The 22,043-nt window shown below is 40.3% G+C and overlaps 1 protein-coding gene across 1 annotated transcript in view; it reads right to left on the bottom strand.

The window, feature by feature from the left end:
- zgc:195001 (tripartite motif-containing protein 16) overlaps positions 1–9,320 on the bottom strand; it is a 10,579-nt gene extending 1,259 nt beyond the window's left edge. Inside the window, exons 1-4 of the mRNA XM_032537754.1 lie at positions 9,191–9,320; positions 2,124–2,150; positions 1,960–2,022; positions 877–1,031 (exon numbers count right to left, since the gene is read on the bottom strand). Of these exons, the coding sequence (XP_032393645.1) occupies positions 877–1,031; positions 1,960–2,022; positions 2,124–2,150; positions 9,191–9,245 (300 nt within the window). The 5' untranslated portion in view covers positions 9,246–9,320. The remainder of the gene's footprint in view (positions 1–876; positions 1,032–1,959; positions 2,023–2,123; positions 2,151–9,190) is intronic.
- Positions 9,321–22,043: the final 12,723 nt, after the last annotated feature.

Below are 22,043 nucleotides of genomic sequence, written 5' to 3'. Positions count from 1 at the left end.
GTGTTAAAATCATGGCTAACATATGCTAATTCTAATCACTTTTTAAATTTTTGTTTTATTTCTCGAAATCAACTTGCGACCCCCCCCTCTCTGGCTCGTGACCCCCCCTGTGGGTCCCGACCCCCACTTTGGGAATCACTGCATTGAACTACCTAACAATATAAACACTTGGTAGAACAGTTTGGATCGTTTCCAGTTTCTAAAATGTGAGGAGTTTCCTACATTAGGTACTTTTACTTTTAATACTTTGAGTACATTTTCCTGACGATACTTACATACTTTTACTCGAGTAACAGTTTCAATGCAGGACTTTTACTTGTAATAGAGTATTTTTTACAGTGTGGTATTAGTACGTTTTACTTCTTTCTTCCACCACTGGTAATGGGATGCCAAATATCTGCATTGCAGTGTAATGCAGATTATTGAGGAGTGAACATGTATTCTCAAATAACGGCAAGAAACAACCCACAATACCCAGAAGTATTTATAAGGAGACCAGTGATGGAATGTGCTGTAATTAAGTACAATTTTGAGATCCTTTAAGCGAGTATTTCCATTTTACTTGTACTCCAATATTTCTACTCCAGTACATATCAAAGGGAAATACTGTACTTCACTTATTTAACAGGTGTAGTTACTATTGAGTATTTTTACATGCTTGTATTGGTACTTTAAGGACCTGAGTACTTCTTCCACCGCTGGAGGAGTTCCTCATGCTTGATAAATGACTTTTTGAATTGAGGATGTTATACATACAATTCTGTATATAATAAGAGCAAAAAGAGCATGCAAGTCTATTGTGTTTAGCTCAATTGTGCTGTTTTGTGTTGTGTGAAAATAAAAAAATCACATACAAGAAAGATAACGTATTTCTACGCCGGCCAGGCCTACCTGGGGAGTGTGTTCATATCTCTCAGGCCTGTTGGGATATGGGCAGACAGCGTCTGACGTACGGGCCACTTTGGACCCACCTTCTGAAATCCACAACAGCTTCTGGGCAGTTTTGTCATCCAGAGTGAGCGGGAGCCAATCTAGGAGAAAAGCAAGCAGAAAGTAGGAGACTAGAAGGGAAGGAATTGTTTCCATGAGGCCGATAGGTCGATTACTTAGTGGTGTTGGTGACGTTTGCTTTGTTACAGGTGTCACAGTGTTCATGTCAAGTGTTCTTTGTCATTTACAAAAAATAAGACTCAAAAACGCTGTACGGTACTAATCATCCTGCAGACTGCTTTATTCTATACCTTAATAGATTTATTCTAAAAAGCAAAGAAGTTTAAGCAAATAATTATTAAGGAAGATCTTTTGTCCAAAAACCACTTCCGTAGCTTGTCATCTAATTATCATAGATGTTATTTACAGGTTAATTTTATAAATAGACATATTGAACATTATATTTACATTTAACCAGGCTTATTCAATTTAAGAAAGAAACAAAAGGTTATAGATAAAAGTATGATATGATATGATGTGATATGATATGACACCTATTCAAAAGATAGATCATCCAAGGCTTCCGGGCCGATGTCCAACCACAACATACTCTACTTTGCAGAAAGTGTAAAGAATACTTTTTACGGCAGCAACATGATATTGTAACCCATAAATTGTCAATTTACAGCCACAGAAAAAAATAAGTAAGTAAATGTAAATAAATGTGTGAAAAAATAATTAGATTTCCGTATTGTCACTAATTCTCGATTTGTTTTATTATCTTTGCATGTGTTATTGTCTTTTTATTAATTGTGGCTTTAAACCTGAATTTGAACGTTTTATTTTTGAAATTGTTTTAATGAATTTTGCTTAAATATATATTTCTTTTTGCACAACAAAAGACTCCACACTCAAGTTTCCATTTCTAGTTTGAATTCATATCGTGTGGCATCAATTAGTCTCAAAACTGGTTTGTTTTTCTTTTACATGAGACATTTAAACAATAAAAATTAAAATAAAAAGCCTCACATTTCATGAAGTCAGCTCTGGTGGTGGGCTCAGGGATATTTGGCTCATATGGGGGGGGCTTCACTGAGGTGACAGACGGGAGAGAGGACCAGAAAATTAGCAGAATTATTTCATTTAATAAATGAGACTTCCCAGCAGTAAGTACAGCATTTAAAGGTCTTTACCTTCCCCAGCACTGCTGTTTTTTCTTCCTGCAAAAGAAAAAGGTAGTGTGTCATTTCACTGCAATAATATAATATGTTTGACAAAAGACAAAGACATACTATATGTACTCAAGTACTGGGCTTAAGGTCCTACAACCATCTTTAACATTCAAGTGACCTCACTGCAGCCCAAATATTCTAATAACCCAGTTTGTCCTGAACAAATGATGTTCATATCTTGACTGCAGACAACAGGGTTGATGTTTTAAAGCTTTTTTAGAAAATAAATCCAGACGGACAATGAGCTGTAAAAATGGCTTTAGGGTTCAGAGGGTTAAGTACAATTTGTTTCTACCGTATACTTGTATTTTACTACATTTCAGAGAGAAAAAACACTCTTTACTCCTCTACATTTATTGGACAGCTTTAAGTACTTTGCAAAAAAAAAATCTTCATACAAACAAATGATATGTGGAACTTATAAAATATGATACAGTGCTTTACTAATAAACTCACCAGTCGTGCATTACGTATCTAAAATTGGCTACACATTGATAATGTACAACGTTAAGTGATAATATCCGATAGTTTGATTTATCATTAATAAGACTCACAGGAGTGTTCTGCACTACAAGTACTTCTACTTTTGATACTTCTGCAGTTTTATTTGTATCCAGGTCTGCCGTCTTTGTGTGCAGATGAAAGGAGTTTAGCTTCCCTTCGTGAGTCCAGTGCACAGAGCGCAGACAGGCTGTGGTCTGCTGAGATCGGCAGAAGAACAATCTCAGCTGGTCATCTGCACACACTGCCACGACACAGAGTAAATATAAATGGACTGTACTTATATAGCCCGTAACAACTTCTCAAAGCGCTTTCACATACAGGAACCATTCACCACTCACACACTTTCAAACGCTGTGGCCGAGGCTGACATACATGGTATGATAAACACTCACACACATAACGCAGGGCTTTTATTTGTAAGGAAATATTTTTAGGTGTCAACCTTTACTTAAAGGGGAACTTTGCCCATTTTATAAACTCATACATGTAATTCCTACGGTCACAATATAGTGGAAACTCTCCCAAATCCAAAACCTAGAGTGCTGAAACTCAAACTTCTCCATAGACAATGAATGGGGAACGATGTTATGGATGACACAGAGAGTATGTTGGTAGTATATGGGTACATTTTCTGTTTCAGAACAGAGAACGATTCAATTGAAATCAATTCAATTTTATTTATAGTGTCAAATTATAGCAGAAGGTATCTCAGGACACTTTACAGATAGGACCACACTCTAGATCACATCGATAGAAGTTCACATGCGTATAAAAAGAAAACAATCTGTGGGTCCTCAAGGATCTGAGTACTTCTTCCATCACTGTATACACAGAATATTTTTTTTGGCCTTTTCTTGCAGGATCTTCTCAATCTCGACACTCTTCAGGGTGGCATCGACTAAAGAAACTGCAGCCAGCTACTTTAAACCTTCCCATTTTCCTCTGTGTTTTCTCCCTTCATCAATAAGGCTTCGGTCACGTAAATCAGCTGCTCCTCTCAACATACAGCAGATTACGCAGACGTATGTGTGCTATGTCGGCTCAGCACTAATTCATTTAGGTTTTAGGATTCAACATAAGGAACCCGGAGGCCAGCGCACACATCTGAGGACACACATCATGGCCGCTGACAGCAGGGTGTCTCATTCTAAGAATGATGCTGTTACTTCACACCGCCGAAGGCATGTTTGTCATGTTGTGGGCTGGTGTATAATCTCCGTTCGTTTGTTCCTCCTTCAGCGTGTGAGTCTTTTGACATTCGGCGAAAACTGCTATCCAATTCTGGCCAGTCAGGTCATCTGTCCCCCTCTCTGCGTACGTAAGTCATCCGCGCTCAAGTTACTGTTCCTCACATTTCACGCAATGCCTCATCGTTCTTACTCACATATCAGACCGTTACATCACCACATTAGCACATTTCAAGTGTCCTTCGCCAAAATTAGACAGAACAGCCTCAATTTTTCTGATTCCATATGAGGGCGTTTCGAAGTGGAATTTTCATATAGCTCCCGGCTGTGTAGTAACAGGCTTCCTATTCTTAATGTGTGACTTTGACAATGTAAATATCACACATTTCCACACAACTTATATTCCTTTTATTTTCATATTTTTACTCTGATATTATACTTCTCTTTACATCACTTTATATCTTTATTCATATTCATTTTGCCCTTTGTGCAATATGTGCAACTGTAACACAGAATTTCCCTTTGGGGATCAATAAAGTAGAATAGAAAAAAAATAGAATGCCTTTATTGTCATTATGTACAAGTGCAGTACCTGTGCAATGAGATTGAAGTGACCCCTTTGCAGTGTTGACACAAAATAATAATAAAAATATAAAATATAAGAATATAAAAGATAAAAATATAAAGTATAGGTAGTGAATATTTCTGATTCTGATTTCTGACACATTTACCTCCAGTGTTTCCCATAATGCTTTCCCTTCAATGTTAAAACACCATTTTCCCACTATGTTCGAGAACATTCAACACACATATTCTGTATCAGCATGTGGGGTCTCATTGAAGATATGTGTCGTTTCAATTGAGATAAATATTACTACATTGCTACATTGCAGCAAATGGAAATATTCTACATTTGTTGTCATTTTATACACTTCTCGCTACTTTAGTTGGACAGAATTGATATATTGATGAACTATGAAATGTATATAACGATTTGGGGGTTTGAACAGTGTTTGGGCCATTTGTTGACGCAATGCTGGATTGCCACATGCTTCAGGGTTGTTTATGGAACAATAACCATGGTTGCTTACAGTTTGCTCTGTCAGTGATTTGGTAGTCTACATCCACAACGTTCCACTACTGGGATTGCGCCGGTGCCGCGGGAAATTCCGCCGGATGCATGTCTTCCCGGGTTGATTTATGACGACAGTGGTTAACTGCTCCTCAGCTCTCTGCAGGGTAAATCCAGACAGCTAGCTAGACTCCCGTCTGAGTTTTCTCTCGCACGACCAAAATAACTTTTGAACGCACACACTTTCCACCAAAACAATTTCCTTCCCGAGGATATTTTGCACTGGCTCCGTGCAGAGCTTAGCACAGCCCAAGACGATTGGGATTGGTTTAAAGAAAGGCCGACAAACCACGTTTTTCTCCCATCCTGGAATGCTGCGTGGATTTCGCCAGACCCTCCTCCGCCGAACTGTGGAGGAATGTCTGCCAATGTGAGACGAGTGATTTGGTAACTACAGTTTGAGCTGAATGGAAGCGAATGATAATCAGGATAAAATACCAGTACATCACGCTTTTCGTCCTCTCAGGAAGAGCAAATGGGAAGATAGGACTTTAAAAAGCTATACGACCTCCGACGACCCTGCAACACATGACTACATGAGAATTGGCAGTGATCTGGTCCCCTACAGAAAACCATATCCCAAACAGAAGGGAAATAAAGAAATAGACATTAAAGTAGAATTTACAGATCAACACAATGGAGGGAAGATCTTTTTCGCCACGTTCTTGTAAAACACCAAAAGACATCTTGCAGTTGACGCTGAACACATCACAGTAACTTTAAAGCTTTACAAGTCTGTTAATAGACACGCCCTCTCCATTTACCTGCATAAAATAAGTTAAAAATTGTAAAAGATGATCTAAAAGTAAAAGTAAAAAGCCATGCATTGTAAATGTTACATAAGTAAAATTACAAGTGACATTTCCAAGTAGCATTTCCCTGTTTTAGTAGGTGTGGAGCTGATTTAACTATTTTACACACTGTTGTTTATTTAATAAATGCATGATATGATCATGTATTTCATATGTAAAGTCTGAATTTGGTATGTAACTAGTAACCATATACTATAGAGTACAATATTTCCCTCTGAAATTAAGTGGAGCAGAAGCTTAAAGTAGCATGACATGGAAGTACAAATGTCTCAATTGAGTACTTTATGTACAGTACTTTATGTACAGTACTTTATGTACAGTACTTTAGTAGAGGTTCTTACTCCATACTAAATTGTATGCATCATGCTTCAGCTTCATGCAGCACACCTTGTTTATGTGATATTCTATTTATAGTTCTATTTAGTATTTTGTGTATCTGCATTTTTTTTGTTCTTTTTTGGAGTGTTATGTGACATCTTCATGTTAATGTGTTTACATGCAGTATGTAAAGTGTGGCCTTTATATGGCGCTATTGGATTATTAACATGGATCCACATGCACTGACTGCACTTTTTAAACATGGCGGCTGGCCTTTGATCACAGCGCTGCTTGCGCTTATATATTTATGTGATGACATGGCTGAGCCTGAGGAAACATAACCTCCCCGGCCTGCATGGCTCCTCCTCCGGGGACGCCAGCAACATTACAACCAGGAGGATAAACTTGGAGTCCGGTATAACATCTGCAGTCATCGGATGCGATTGAAGGGGTGGCGTTGCTTTCCCTGAATTGTGTTGGCCTGCGGTTCTTCCAAGTGTGGCTAACGTGTTGTGAGAGGGCCAATTTTCAAACTGTTGGCTTTGAAGGCAGAGATCCTTGGCTCCACCTTTAGAGCCTTAAATACTGCGCTGTGATTGAAAATCTAAATATATACACAGTACTGTTGTGCAGGAGACCATTATGTCAAAGACAATTGAAGCCAGTAAGACCAGACAATTTGACAATTGACTGGGCATGCAGGAATATTAATTGGACCCTACTGAGGCTTATGGTCTAATTACAGAGCAGATTTGAGTTTGATATGGTCCCCGTGTCCTTACAGACTTCAGCAACAGGTCTACCGGAGCTCTGTCCATCTGCTGGTCAGAGGGACAGAGTGTGAGGAGGGGAGGACAAATTTGGCAGGACAGAGAGGGGTAGTGTAAAGGTCACGTGGTCGTCTTTTTAAATTGGTGGAGCAGAAAGACGGTGGTGACAGATCACTTCATTCGTCTTTCTTCCCCTTCCTTCTCTCTGAGCGTGTGCATTAAAGAGCACAGCAGGGGAGATGAAAGCAAAGCCTTGTGGACTAGTGCTGGGTTCATCCAGGCATTAAGAGGAATTACTGAGAATAGATTAGAAGACAGACATATAAATCATCTTCAAATCTTTAGGATGTTTTTTGGAGGGAAATGAGGCGAACACCTTGGGTAACCTCGGAGTGAGATATCAGGCTGGCAGGGAGCGCGGTGGGTGATTGGAGATATGCAAGCTCTGCGGCTGCTCTGTGGAGGTTAAACCTCGGTCCACGCTCAGTGGGATCAACAGGAAAAGCCCCGCAGAGATAAACAGAACAGTCAAAAAGATTCATCGCTTCACAGCAATAGAGGCATGGAGGAGACGGATGGGGATGCAAGAGTTGGGTGTGAGGCAGTGAGATATGTCGGAGCGGAGGGACCAATACAACAGACCTCGTGAATGGAGTCGGGAATATTGGAGTAATTTTTGTGACGAAGCTGTTGGAGTTTTAGCAAAAACTGAGCTTTAGTTGAGTTTGATTTCAAAAGGAGGAAGGTAGGTTGGATTTCTGTATAGAGTCACACCAATGACAAGAGTTTTGTACTCCTGAGCACATGTTTAAAGGAGTCAACAGCTCAGCAGTACCCTGTCGAAAGGTCGGTGTTGGATTTTGTTTGTTTTGGACGGCCATTTTAGACTTTTTCCCTTCCCGGATTCTGCACACAGTGGAACAGAGCTATGTTATCTGTGCAGATCAGGTTTGAAACACCCCACTGAGACAGCACGATCAAAAGACAGCGAGAGGAGGTGGAGGGGGATAGATGAGCACATTTGGCATAGGCCCAGGCTCATACCTCTGGTTCCTGTCAGGACTCCTTGGCTGGAAGGCCTGCGCACATGAGAGCTTGAAGATGGGAAGGGAATAAAACACAGGGATAGACCGATAGATGAAGGATTCTTGGCAAAAGGAAGAACTCAAGATGAAAAGCCTCTTAAAGGGCCTGGTACGATTTATAAAATGCAAACTCTCCTGTGGGCTTCTGCACGGAATCGTCACATTAAATGAACATTATTCCATGATGGTTAGGAGATTTTATGGAATAGGAAACACTGAGCGTGGATTAGAAATATCCAAAAGAAGCAGGAGAGGGATGATAGATGTTCATAAGGAGAACTACCTGCAGTAATGACAGAGCTGAGACAGGTGTGTCATGTTGAGTGGACGGACAAAAATACGAGCTCTGAAATTGCAGCTGGCTTTGACATTAACGGGAATTTGGTAAGCGACGGCGCAAGTGCAGAAGAAACCATAACCACCCCGGGAGAAGATTATTCATGCACTTTGCTGACATGAGTAATGATCCAGGGAAAACTGACAGAAACCAAGGTGAGGACAGAGGTTTTGGCTCGGTGTTGACTTACTGAGATGGTCAGCATGAGGTAACTTAACAACATCAAATCAACAACATGCAGTATATAACATGTAATAAGTTGGTTGTAAAACACTGTGACATGCGATAAATCACTTGTATCTGCTTAAGTGATGACACACTTTAAATACAGTAAAAATGGCTTAAATACCACAGTGTGGTAGGTCTCTTTGTCCTGTAGTTATTGCACGAGTGATGTGATCTTAGTGGGACATTTGGAAAATAGAGAAAATAGAGAACTAAATATATAATGATTGGGATTTTGAAAATAAAAACCGTGAGGGTTTAATGCTGCTAATAGAGAGCAAATAGTTCTCATTTGTAAATGCATTTCAGTCCTGAAGAGAAGGAGAAAAAGCTCTGAAAGGCGAAGTTTGGAGGCCACACGTTGCTGAGCAATCAAAAGCTAATTCTTTTCAGATTCAAATTGCCAAATTTGAATCACAGAATAATGAAAATAACAACATATTACATCTTTAAATTTAAAAAATAATAAGATTTTAACAAAGTTAGATTTTTACTTCTGTCTTTGCAAAGAAATATCAGTACAACTTAGCTGTACTTTGTGTGATGTACTAGCAAAGGCAAATTATAATACAGTTTCAGCGATAAATAACACACAGGTGATGCTTTCACTCTCATGATGCAATGGTCCCCATAGAGACTCAGGTGAGGGGTTTCTTACCTGCTTTCTTGGGCACAGGCATGATTTCCTTGGTGCTCACGGGTCTGATTGGCATCAAACGGGGAGGTCTTGATAGTGTCTGTGCGTCCTTGGAGACTCTCTCTTATGGACTTTCTCTAATCCTATTGGGGGGGGGGGGGGGGGGGGGGGGGGGGGGGGACCTTGGATGCAACGGCCACCCAAGGGGTTGGTCCTGTCACATGACACTCCAGTTCCTTTCTAGGGTTCAGATAGTTGGAGACAAGCAAATACCCGGTACATCCCAAGTATGCATGCTCATCTGTATACACATGGACTGAGCATGTGGCTGATGGCCCTAGATCTGAGCAACACATTCATTATTCATTTTTTATTTTTATTTTTTGTATTTATTAATTTATTCATTCAGGACAATGCACATTGATGAACAAGCACAACTAAATGTGCCAGATTGTAGCCCGAGAGCTAATTTGCATCTGCAGTCCAATAGGCAGGTTGGAGTTACAGTAAAAAAGACATAGGATAGTCACATTTAGTATATGTAAAAAAGAAACAAAAAGAAAAGAAGAAATGACAAACTAATTGGAGTCATTAAGGGAAAGATGATTTTGCAGCCATGAGGGGGTGCCCATGTTTCTGGAATACTTAGATTCACAACAGTTTAGCGACTGAATTCACATGTGTGCAGTACATTTTGTAGTACTTTTGCTTTGTTTTTGTCACCTCAGCAGCAGCATAAACCCCTTCCGAAAAAAACGGCCACTGATTTTAAAATCGCAACTCAAAGTGACCCTGACCCTGTCTGTGTGGAAAGTGCGTAGGGGATGGGTCAGTATTTAAGATGGCGACCGGCTACTCACCAGAGCGCTGTCATCAATCTCTGATCCCATCCATCAGCAGCTGCTGGGCGTGCACTTTAGCAGAGGAGTTAGGGCGAAGTGTACGTGTAAGTGCTGGTGTGGTCAGAGCATGAAAATAACAGCCTGTTGCTGACATTTTCATCTCAAGTAACTACTTTTTAATTGAGCACTGATACATTTATTCTTTACTTTGTATGCAATCAGGACATTCATTTAGAGTGAACAATCAATTTGTTTTAAACTGCGTGACAAAACGAATTAGAGAAGAGTCTTATGACAATAAGACCCCATTGTGAGTTATATACAGTATATTATATATTTAGGGGAATGCCGTGATTAGTTCAGGACATTTCCCCCTGGGGGTCCAGACAAAGGTGGTAGTGGTGGTGGTTGGGGTGGGGGGGGATGGGAGAACCTGACCTTGATGATGGAATGTGGAGCAGGACTGGTCGCTAATATGATAAAGAGGTGAAAGTACCTAGGAGGGCATACTGAAATGACAACTGACAGCAGCGGAGTGGAGAGCTGATTTTTAAGGTTGACAGCAAGGATATGATTGGTTAAGAGACCCTGAAGCAAGATCTGGTTGGACTGCTTACTAGAGGGAACGCCCCCAGAGTAAAAGCTGGAGAGAGATGAGAACAAATAAGTAAGTAAAGTGATTCTTCCTGAATTAACTTTCACTTTCAGCTCCATTTGATTTTGCATTTGCTTTTTTTTACTTGTAAAGCACTTTATCTCTGGTTTTGATCAGTGCTACATCTTTCTTTAATTCCATTTATTTACTTGATCTAATGCAAGGGTGCTCCTACCCTTGCATTAGAATAAGTCAGCAGCCTGAGTGAAACAACATTTAGAAATAATAGTGCTTTCTTTGGTGGCCCTGCAGTGTAAAAACGTATTTTTTTAATCTTCTGATCACGTTGTGTTGTCGACATGGGTCAAATGACTTGCCTAACAAAATCCATATCGATCCATATCGTGTGTTCACCACATTCAATAATATAATCAAATGTCCAGTAAAAGCATGACTTTGCAATTACTTAAACAATTGCAAACCTGAGAAAAAGCTTTGCAGTTAAGCCTTAAGAATCAAATAGAAAACAGAACTTCAGGTAATCAGACATGAAAACTTCTTTTGGAAGTTAAACATGTGCTATCAGGTGTGTTCATTACATTTCTCTCGATCTCAGTGAAATGGATCTAAAAGTATTATCAATTAAGGAACTCTAAAGTAAAAGTATTCATGAACCAGACTGAAACCTTTCAAACTTTTATACTCCATTTATTATATTGTTGGATTACTACCAGGAGGAACAGAGTGGCAGAAGGTGACAGGAATCAGACATCTGAAGTAGATTTTGTGACATCATACTGTAAGCTGCATTTTAATGTTGTAGGTTGTTAAATTGTAACTTCTTCATTTACTGTTCGGTAGTTAAATCTATAGCACAATGTAACATTTATTTTTGTATTTCATACCTGTCTTCTTCTTCTTCTTCTTCTTCTTCTTCTTTTTAAAGTGTTTTTACATTCCCTTTAACAAACGTTTTTAATTGTTTTTAACCACTCTTTGATGGTCTATGTACAGCATTTTGAAATGCCTGTTGCTGAAATGGGATCCTTTACGTCAGTAAAAGAACCCATGCAGCAATGTAATTTTTTTTTTTATAACAAGTAAAAGTACACTACTGGTAAAACGTTTGGGGTCACTTAGAAATTTCCATTGCACTCCATTATAGACAGAATACCAGCTGAGATCAGTTGCATTGTTTTTCTAACCAGGGCAGAAGTTTTCAGATTACATTATGGGCTTACATAATTACAAAAGGGTTCTCCAATGGTTTCTAAGTTAGTTTTTTATTAAAGTGATATCATATTAGTGAACAGAATGGGCCTTTGGAACATTGGATGAATGGTTGCTGATAATGGGTAATGTAGATATTGCATTAAAGATCAGCCCCCCCACTCAGATCAGCTGGTATTCTGTGTAACATCGAGTGGAATGGAAATTTGTAAGTGGCCCCATACTTTAGACTGGTAGTGTATTTCAACTAACTGATATAGTATTACACATGGCTGTTGCTGCTTGAGGTGGAGCTAGTTTCAATCATTTTACATACAGTTAGTTTAGTCCAGTGGTTCCCAACCTAGGGGCAGGGCCCCTCAAAAGTGTCACCGGATATATCTGAGGGGTTGTGAGATGATTAGGAAGAAAATAACATGTAAATAATAATTTGACATGTATTATTCTTTTTAACCAGTCTTTGTTTTATGTAAAGTAATGTGATGTAATGTAATGCATTTATTTTAAGACAGGGACAGCGCACAATAAAATATTAATCTTGTATAACAAGGGAATATGCGTTGTGCCAGGTTAGAGCAGATTGCTATTTTCCACCTGTAGTCCATGGGCAGGTTGATGGAGAAATACATACAAAGTAGTAATACACTTTAAATTGCCTGTTGCCGAAATGTGCTGGATAAACATAGCTGTCTTGCCTTGCCTACAGCACTACATCAGTCAGATGCATATATATATATATATATATATATATATAAATATATATATAAATATATATATATATGAATATGTGAAGCAGATTTAATAAGCGTAAGTACTCAAATAAAGTACAAATATGTCAACATTATACTTTAGTACGGTACTTGAATAAATGTCTCGTTCCCTTGTTATTGGCAACCACAGGCAGTAATACATGTTCACCAACTGAAAAGCAATAAAGAACCAGATAACGTTCGGAGGGTTTCCTTTACTGGCGCGCCTAATTGATACAAGAAAAATAACTGCCTGTTATGAGACACTGTCTCACTGCTATTAGAAGAAGAATTTTAATGAAGTGTAACTACCTGCTTAGCGCCGGCTCTCCTAACACCACATGTGGTCTGTGTGAGGCACGAAACAAATCTCAACACCGGCTGCTAACTGCTGTCAGTGAGAAGGCTTGACTCGTATTGTGGCCTGACCTTTGGGTGTGTTCAGTGGCGCTATGCATAACAGTCAACCATCTCTATGTAACATCCCAGTGTGCATTGCCTCCCAGTTTGGCCATTAGATGTCCTGTTGTGTTACTCCACTACATGTTAACGTGGTGGTGCTATGGTGACATGTATAGCATGATTGGGCGCGGGGGGATACAACAGGTGTGAGGCTGTAATCTGTGCAGGCCTGCTGGGATGCTTTTCAGGGACTTTGGAGTTTGCCAGGCTGTCCTCTGATTGACAAGACAAGGTGCTTTCTCCTTCTCACTCCCCTCTTATTGTTTTTATCCTGTTCAGTTCCTATAGTGTGTTTGTGTCACACGGTTGTGTTAGGTCCTGTTACACCAGCAAAAAAGTGTTTCCACTCTATCCACTGTTTAAAAAATCTTAAATAATAGATTTGAAAAGTACTAAAAAACCAAACTCTACTCCAGCCGGACACACTTGTAATTCTTTTTCTTTGTCCCTCCTCTCCTCTGCACCTGTTTCAGATGCATCTTTAACAAGCACCTCCTACTATCCTGTGGCCAATCCTGAGCTGTGGAGGGGGTGTGGTCCAGGCAATCACAGCTGATCCTCATCACCTTGATTCCCAGGCCAACAAACAATTAAGAAAACACAGAAAACCCACACATACCCACACATAATAACTATTAAAACATGCAACACATCTACCAATAAAACCAAACGCAAAATACACACACCGCTGAAACTCAAACTAGACAACAACAAACAAAGTTTGGATAAAAAAAAAAAAACTGCCTCAAGTCCCATTCTGACATTCACTCCAGAGTGCCTCAAGTCTCGGAAACAACAGTTGTTTTTTTACTTATTGTGAACAATGCAGAACCCATACAGCAATGTAAACATTTTTATATTACAAGTAAAGGTCCTGTATTTAAAACCAAGTAAAAGTATTTCAACTAAATGTACTTTGTTAAAAATAAAAATGACTAATTCTGCAGTAAAACATCCTCTGATATATTATAAAAGAGCAGCAATTTTATTGTTTTTGCCACTAGAGGTGGAGCTAATTTCAATCCTTTTACATACAGATAGTTAAGGCTACGTTTACACGTGGGCGACTACTTTCATAAACAACATTTCAACCTCTCCGTTTGTGCACAGCTGTCCGTCTTCATAAAAGTGTTTGTTTACACGTACCCGTGTATTTATGCCGTCAGTGCCGTCAAGAGCACGCCAAACCTGTAGGTGGCAGTGTAACGAGAAGCTCAAGCCCACGTTAGTCGATCAGAATCCCAAAAATAGCAACAACAGTGCCACTTTCTAATGTAAGTTGAGTGCAGATTTGAGTCGCGCATGCGTCACTTTGCGACAAGTAGCATACAAGATGCTAACGAATGAGAAACTTCTGTTATGTCAACACTGTAAAAAATGGACCTACATAATGAAGTTTATTCACTGCTGGCTACAAGTTAGCATCAAACACAACAATGGTTGTTAGTTGAACGGCGTTTTGAGCTAACGTTAGCAATCAGTCAATCAAAGATAGTTAAAACATTTTTGAAATGATTCCCATCTTCTGTAGTATTTCATGGATTTCACAAATTTCAGTATGACAGTCTGAGCATGCGCAACTCACATCTGCACTCGACTTACATCGGGGAGTGACAAACAGCAACAAATCACTTCCTCTCTCTTCTCTTCCTCACTTCATGGGCTGCCCAAACCTACGTTTGTCTCAGTTTACGTGCAAAGGTGTTCGCCCGCTCTGGCTGAAATTTTTTAGAAAGACTTGTTTTCAGAGGCGAATTCTCCATTCGTGTGTAAACAAAGGGAAATGTCTCCGTTTGTCAGGGTCTTAGTCCAGTGGTTCCCAACCTAGGGGTCAGGCCCCTTCAAAGGGTCACTAGTGATGTCTGAGGGGTTGTGAGATGATCAATGGAAGAGAAAGGAAGAAAATAACATTTAAACAATAGGTTGACATTCATGGGCCTCTAAACACAAAAGTTCAGAGGGGAAGGGTAAAATGTCACAAGCAGCTGTGGAAAAATTCAGATACTTTACTTAAGTAAAAGTACTAAAAACACACAAGTAAAACTCCTGCATTGAAAAGGTTACTCAAGTAAAAGTATGTATCATAAAGAAAATGTACTTAAAGTATTAAAAGTAAAAGTACTAGGAGCAGAAAAATCCTCACATTTCAGAAGCTGGAATTGACAGTCTAATCTTTTCACCTGGACTTCTAGGCCTGTATATTATTGGGTAATTTAATTTATATTAAAACATGTGTTTTTTGGGCAAAACTCTTAATTTGTAAAATAACTAGTAACTAAAGCTGTCAGATTAATGTATTGGAGTGAAAAAGGACAATATTTCTCTCTTAAAATGAAGAAGTGGAAAAGTGGCGTGAAAAGAAAAGACTGAAGTAAAGTTAAAGTACAAGTACAGTATTTGAGTAAATTTACTTACATTCTGGTCACAAGTCAAAAGTGTTAGGAACCAATGATTTCATCTTTAACAATGTGTTATATTTTAGTAGCTTATCATGTATATGTAAAATGTTTATCTGAAGGTAATAGCTATAACTGTAAATTAAATGTAATGGGGGAAAAAGTGCAATACTCCCTCTGAATTGTAGTGGAGTCGAAGTAGAAAGCAAAAATTGAGATACTAAAGTGAAGTACAAGTACCTCAAAATTGTACTTGAGTAAATACTTAAATAGTACTTAGTTCCTCTCTTTATTAAACCACAGCAGCTCTAAGAAGCAGCATTTGTCATTTGGATATGTTAACTTCATAAAGCAAATGACAGATTTGCGTTATAAATCATCTTTAATAAAGCATGCGTAGTTAAAGTGTCTGGATTTACAGTGTGATAATGACAGGCTAAAATCAACTGGGCCCCCACAGCTTTAGTGCAACATAAACCTTGTAACTGCTCCTAAATCACGAGATGTCATGGAGGGGGGGCTGGTCCTGCCTATCAGGGTGTTATGCCATCCATGACATTGGTCTCCAAGCGACAGAGATCCTGAGATTTATGAGTACTGTAGTGGCTGCTATGCACGCGGCAGCCTGTTTCATGGTAAGCTCCCCCCCAATCCTCAACACCCCCCCGCCCCCCCCGCCACTCCCTGCCATCATGTTTTTGGCCAGCAATATTTCTCCGCATTACATCATTTACCTTTTATTCTCTCTCCGTGTTGTTAAAACCATGTGAGCACTTGGATTTCTTGTCAATTAACCGTTGACAGGTAATACGTAGCATCATATCAATAAATCATTTCAAAGGATGTACATTGCATCATTTAACGTTTCTTTTCTTCAGTAAAGCCAAGGATGCGATGGCAGGAAGGAGAGACACAGTTTCATTGGCTTTGTAAGAAGAAGAAAGAGACTTATCGACAATAATTGTGCCGACATGAACAAGGCCACCAGCTAATTTAACCACTGTCATTTGTTTACAGTGGTTAATCGGTTGCACAATGACTTAAAGCCAAATTAAAAAACTTTTCTTTTTTGTTTTTGTTTGCATCCACAATGAATTAAGATGTGTTATTGTTAAGGTAAAGGGTTTCCCTTAGTTCCACAGTACCAAACCCTCTGAGAATCACCAGCCATCTCTGCAGACTGATGCAGACAGAGGAACATGTTGCGTTCAAGGCTAGAACAACTGAGTTGGTGCAAAGAAATGGAGCTCAGCGCAAATTCTTTCAGGAAGACTTCTAAATGACTTCAATCCCCACTATCTCTTCCTAAAACTATTCAGCTGTTAAGAGGCGTTGGCCACGAAGTTCATCATCCAATCACAGCACGACATCCTGCTTTAAATGTCTTCTCTCTTGCTACCAGCTGTCTTTTCAGGCAAACATGCAACTCTCCTCCACCTCTGGTCATTGTCACATGTCTCGCTTCTCTTCTCCTTTTAAAATATGCTTAACGATGGAGTCTAATCCCCAAAGACTCTGTACATTTCATATTATGCTTATGTGCAATAAATCTTTGCATATCTGCAACGAAGTCTCCTCGATTGAAATAGAACGTGAGTAGAACAGACGTTGAACTGTCGGCCGTGGCCATTGGAATAGTTCAAGAGAAAATGGCGATTGTTGTTGGTTGTTATGGTGACAACACAAGCCAGTGGGCTGTAAAGTGTGTCACAGCCAGTAGGGTTTGATGACATATCAATAGAAGTATAAATCAATTGAACCCAGCAATCCTCAATTCATCTCTAGCACCAAGCTACAGACATAAAACAACACGCCTCACCCTGCTTCGTACTACTCCACTGCTCGTTTTCAGCAAAATCTCACCTCAGTGAAATTGATTTGTATGGAAGTTTATGCACAAGTTGGCCCATTACATGTTCTACAGTAGACTACACGTGAAAATGGCCGCCGCTCTGACCATCCTGCTCTGTTGATTTGAATGGGAATGTCAGTTCTACACTCATTATTCTATTTCTAAAAGCTATGGTTGGTTGTTAACAAAACTGAGCTCAAAGTTACAATCTCAAAGATCTCGGTTTGGTTCTCTTCTGTAGCACTATGGCGATGAGCAGTAATTGCAGGTGTGTTTTTGGATCTCATATCCCAGAAATCCAAACAGTGGTTAGGGTTGGACACCTAGATCATGATACTGAAAATGCAAGGGCTTTAAATTTGGGGGCCACAGGCTCATTCTCTTTATTACTTCATTCCGAGATATAGGAACTTACAGCAACAGTCATTTAATGAAACAAAAATCTGAGATTGATACTTTAAAGACTTTCTGAGTGAAAAAGTATTCTGACTGCAAAAGTCACCTTGGGGGAGGCGGTGTTCAACCATCATGAAGACAGACTTTGGTTGGAACATTGCTTACCTTTCATACATCATGTTAAAATACAGAACTCCAATTGATGTGTCAATGACTTGCCTCAAAGATATGTATAGAAGTAAAGTCAGTAAACATGCACAGATAGCGTGGTTTTCATCCGCTGTAGTAGTTTCTGTAGAACAGACATGTCAAAGAGAGAGTCATGTTTTTTTTAGACTGTAAATGTTAAAGCGTAATAAGAAGCTGTGGTAGAGCGGTAGGATTCAAGATGAGAGGTTCTTCCTAAATGATAAAACAAAAACAGCCATCCTGTCTATCAGAACAGGAGTCTTTAACAAGCCAAGGACCCCAACTGAAGAGACAGAACAGGGACCCCCTACTACTACATGTTGTGTAAAAGTTGCAGTTACATGTGAAACTAAAAGTTGAACCCAAGTGCAAACAACGCAAAGACAAGTGACAGTTTAACAAGTTTATTCCAAATGTCCAAGTTAGGAAATGCAACAGGGAAAAGCAAAGTTCAAATCCAATGGATATCAAAAGGTATGGAGCAAGAGTGTTACAGTGTTCATTAATCCAGTGTAGAAAGGAGTGGTGGAAGGCAGGAGTGAAGTGGCAGCAATTCCATTTTATTTATAGTATCAATTCATTACAAGAGTTAGAGACATTTTACAGATAGAGTAGGTCTAAACCACACAATTTACAAGGACCCAACAGCTCTAGTAGTTCCCTCCAGAACAAGCAACAGTGGGGAGGAAAACCCTTTCTAGGAAGAAACCTTGGACAGACCCAGGCTCTTGGTAGGCGGTGTCTGACAACTGGTTGGGGTTTACATGAATAGTGGCAATAACAGCCACAGTAAAAAAATAAAAATAGTTCATGGCAATTCTGGGCACAGCATTATAAGGCACCATAGAGCGCAGCGGGATGTAGCAGGGCACCATAGAGCGTAGCGGGATGTAGCAGTGCACCACAAAGCGTAGCGGGATGTAGCAGGGGACCACAGAGCATAGCAGGATGTAGCAGGGGACCACAGAGCATAGCAGGATGTAGCAGGGGACCACAGAGCGTAGCGGGATGTAGCAGGGGACCACAGAGCGTAGTGGGATGTAGCAGGGCACCACAGAGCGTAGTGGGATGTAGCAGGGGACCACAGAGCGTAGCGGGATGTAGCAGGGGACCACAGAGCGTAGTGGGATGTAGCAGGGCACCACAGAGCGTAGCGGGATGTAGCAGGGGACCACAGAGCGTAGCGGGATGTAGCAGGGCACCACAGAGCGTAGCAGGATGTACAGTGCCTTGCGAAAGTATTCGGCCCCCTTGAACTTTTCAACCTTTTGACACATTTCAGGCTTCAAACATAAAGATATACATTTTTTATTTTTTGTAAAGAATCACCAACAAGTGGGACACAATTGTGAAGTGGAACGAAATCTATTGGATATTTTAAACTTTTTTAGCAAATAAAAAACTGAAAAGTGGTGCGTGCAACATATTGGGCCCCCTTGCGTTAATACTTAGAGCCACCTTTTGCTGCGATTACAGCTGCAAGTCGCTTGGGGTATGTCTATCAGTTTTGCACATCAAGAGACTGAAATTTCTGCTCATTCTTCCTGCAAAACAGCTCAGCTCAGTGAGGTTGGATGGAGAGCGTTTGTGAACAGCAGTTTTCAGTTCTTTCCACAGATTCTCGATTGGATTCAGGTCTGGACTTTGACTTGGCCATCTAACACCTGGATACGTTATTGTGAACCATTCCTTTGGATTGCTGTATGTTTGGGATCATTGTCTTGTTGGAAGATAAATCTCCGTCCCAGTTTCAGGTCTTTTGCAGACTCCAACAGGTTTTCATCCAGAATGGTCCTTAATTTAACTGCATCCATCTTCCCCTCAATTTGAACCATCTTCCCTGTCCCTGCTGAAGAAAAGCAGGCCCAAACCATGATGCTGCCACCACCATGTTTGACAGTGGGGATGGTGTGTTGAGGGTGATGAGCTGTGTTGCTTTTACGCCAAACATGTTGTTTTGCATTGTGGCCAAAAAGTTCGATTTTGGTTTCATCTGACCAGAGCACCTTCTTCCACATGTTTGGTGTGTCTCCCAGGTGGCTTGTGGCAAACTTTAGACGAGACTTTTTATGGATATCTTTGAGAAATGGCTTTCTCCTTGCCACTCTTCCATGAAGGCCAGATTTGTGCAGTGTACGACTGATTGTTGTCCTATGGACAGACTCTCCCACCTCAGCTGTAGTTCTCTGCAGTTCATCCAAGTGATCAGGGCCTCTTGGCTGCATCTCATCAGTCTTCTCCTTGTCTGAGCTGAAAGTTTACAGGGACGGCCAGTCTTGGTGGATTTCAGTGGTCTGATACTCCTTCCATTTCAAAATGATCGCTTGCACAGTTGCCCTTATGATGTTTAAAGCTTGGGAAATCTTTTTGTATCCAATCCGGCTTTAAACTTCTCCACAACAGTATTACAGACCTCCTGGTGTGTTCCTTGGTCTCATGATGCTCTCGCGCTTTCAACAGAACCCTGAGACTATCACAGAGCAGGTGCATTTATACAGAGACTGATCACACCACAGGTGGATTCTATTTATCACCATCAGTCATTTAGGACAACATTGGATCATTCGAGATCCTCGTGACCTTTCTGGAGTGAGTTTGCTGCACTGAAAGTAAAGGGGCCGAATAATTTTGCACGCACACCAGGCTTCACTCCGGCAATTAAGGACAGACATAGAGCTGCCTAGCAGCAGCAGCAGCAGGCTAACAGCTGCAAATTAAACTGAGCCTACATTAACGTATAGCGTTGCCCAAAGCCTTCATACATAACGTTTTTTGCATAGAACACTAAGCTATTAAATTAATAATTGTTGGTTTGATTTTATAAATTCTCTTTTAATATAAACATACATGTGGCACAGCGAATCCTTATCCTACCTTAGTGACTACCCAGAGTAAGCCGATCATCACTGGGGACTTACACCCGCTAGTAATATGTTGGATTCATGTTGAGCCCTTAGTATTTTTGAAAATAAGTTAAAAATACGTAAAAAATTAATACATTTTGCATGCCATTCTAATACTATAGTTTGTCATTGGGTCCATTTTACCGTTATTTACCTGGCTATAATTTAATTTAATACTTTAGAGGCGAATGATCATTTTAGCCTGCAGTCTGTTATACACTTGTTAAAAGCAGCATGCGTTCACTGTATGTGTGGCCTCGGTGTAACTGCACCTACACGCATGATTCCAGTGTCAGTGTCCTCCGGCTTCCTGGTAGAAGAACATGCATCACATTCTCTGCTGAGAGGCCTCCCATGAGTCCTAGTTTTTGCTGAAGGTAGACTAGCTGAGATTGTTGAGGTTTGTCAAGTGGAAGAAGGAGCTGGTATCTTTTGGTAGGAAACCTTTAAAAACATGTTCTCACGGCTCATCGTGTTACTCTGACGATATCACGTGAAAACACGCAGACTCCTCTCACGGCCTCACCTCTGCATCCACGTGACAGAAACAGAGCTCTTTACAGACGGATGACTTTTGCCATCTGGCTCACTTCAGTCTAACTCTCCTGTTTCCCTCAGCTGTTATTATCACCTTATTTCTCACATTGTACAGCGAAACAGCAAGAGGAAGCGATTGAAGAGCAGTCACAGAGTGTGGGACTTGGGTCATTCTGAGAAAGGCCTGGCAGGTGATTGGACGGGGCAAGGGGGCTCTCAAATGTTGAAGCTCAATGCTGAGCCTCCTAAAATAAGAGGATTTTCCTCACAGTTTGACACTGCGACTAAAAGCAGCCAGACTGACAGAGTGGCACGAGGAAGAGGACAGGCGATGTTGACACAGGGACTTTGGGACATTCTGTTTCTAAAGCCGTGCTGTTTTGAATCTATGATCTCTCTTCCTGACTCATGATTATAAATACACAGATAGGTGGCAGGAGGATGCAGTGGAGACACGGCGGTTCACATTGACTCCCCAAAATGGCTGTAGTCAGGATCCCAGGCAGGCCGGCGGCTGCCCTTTAGTTTGGACGAAAGCTTGCCTGTAGGATTTAAAATGTTAGTGTTTACCTTTAAGACCTTGCATTTAAACGTTTGTCGTCTTAAAAGGAGAATTGCGGCCAATTTTTAATCGTGATTGCTATAAATATGCTAGTGCAGTCGATAGAAAAACAAATGAGCCGAATCGGTGCGGTCAACGCAGTGTAGCTGCAGCTACGTCCA

This window comes from Etheostoma spectabile, chromosome 15 (assembly GCF_008692095.1).
Source record: "Etheostoma spectabile isolate EspeVRDwgs_2016 chromosome 15, UIUC_Espe_1.0, whole genome shotgun sequence".
Classification (NCBI taxonomy): Eukaryota; Metazoa; Chordata; class Actinopteri; order Perciformes; family Percidae; genus Etheostoma; species Etheostoma spectabile.
The sequence above is the reverse complement of the archived record's forward strand: the minus strand, read 5'-3'. Positions and strand labels throughout refer to the sequence as shown.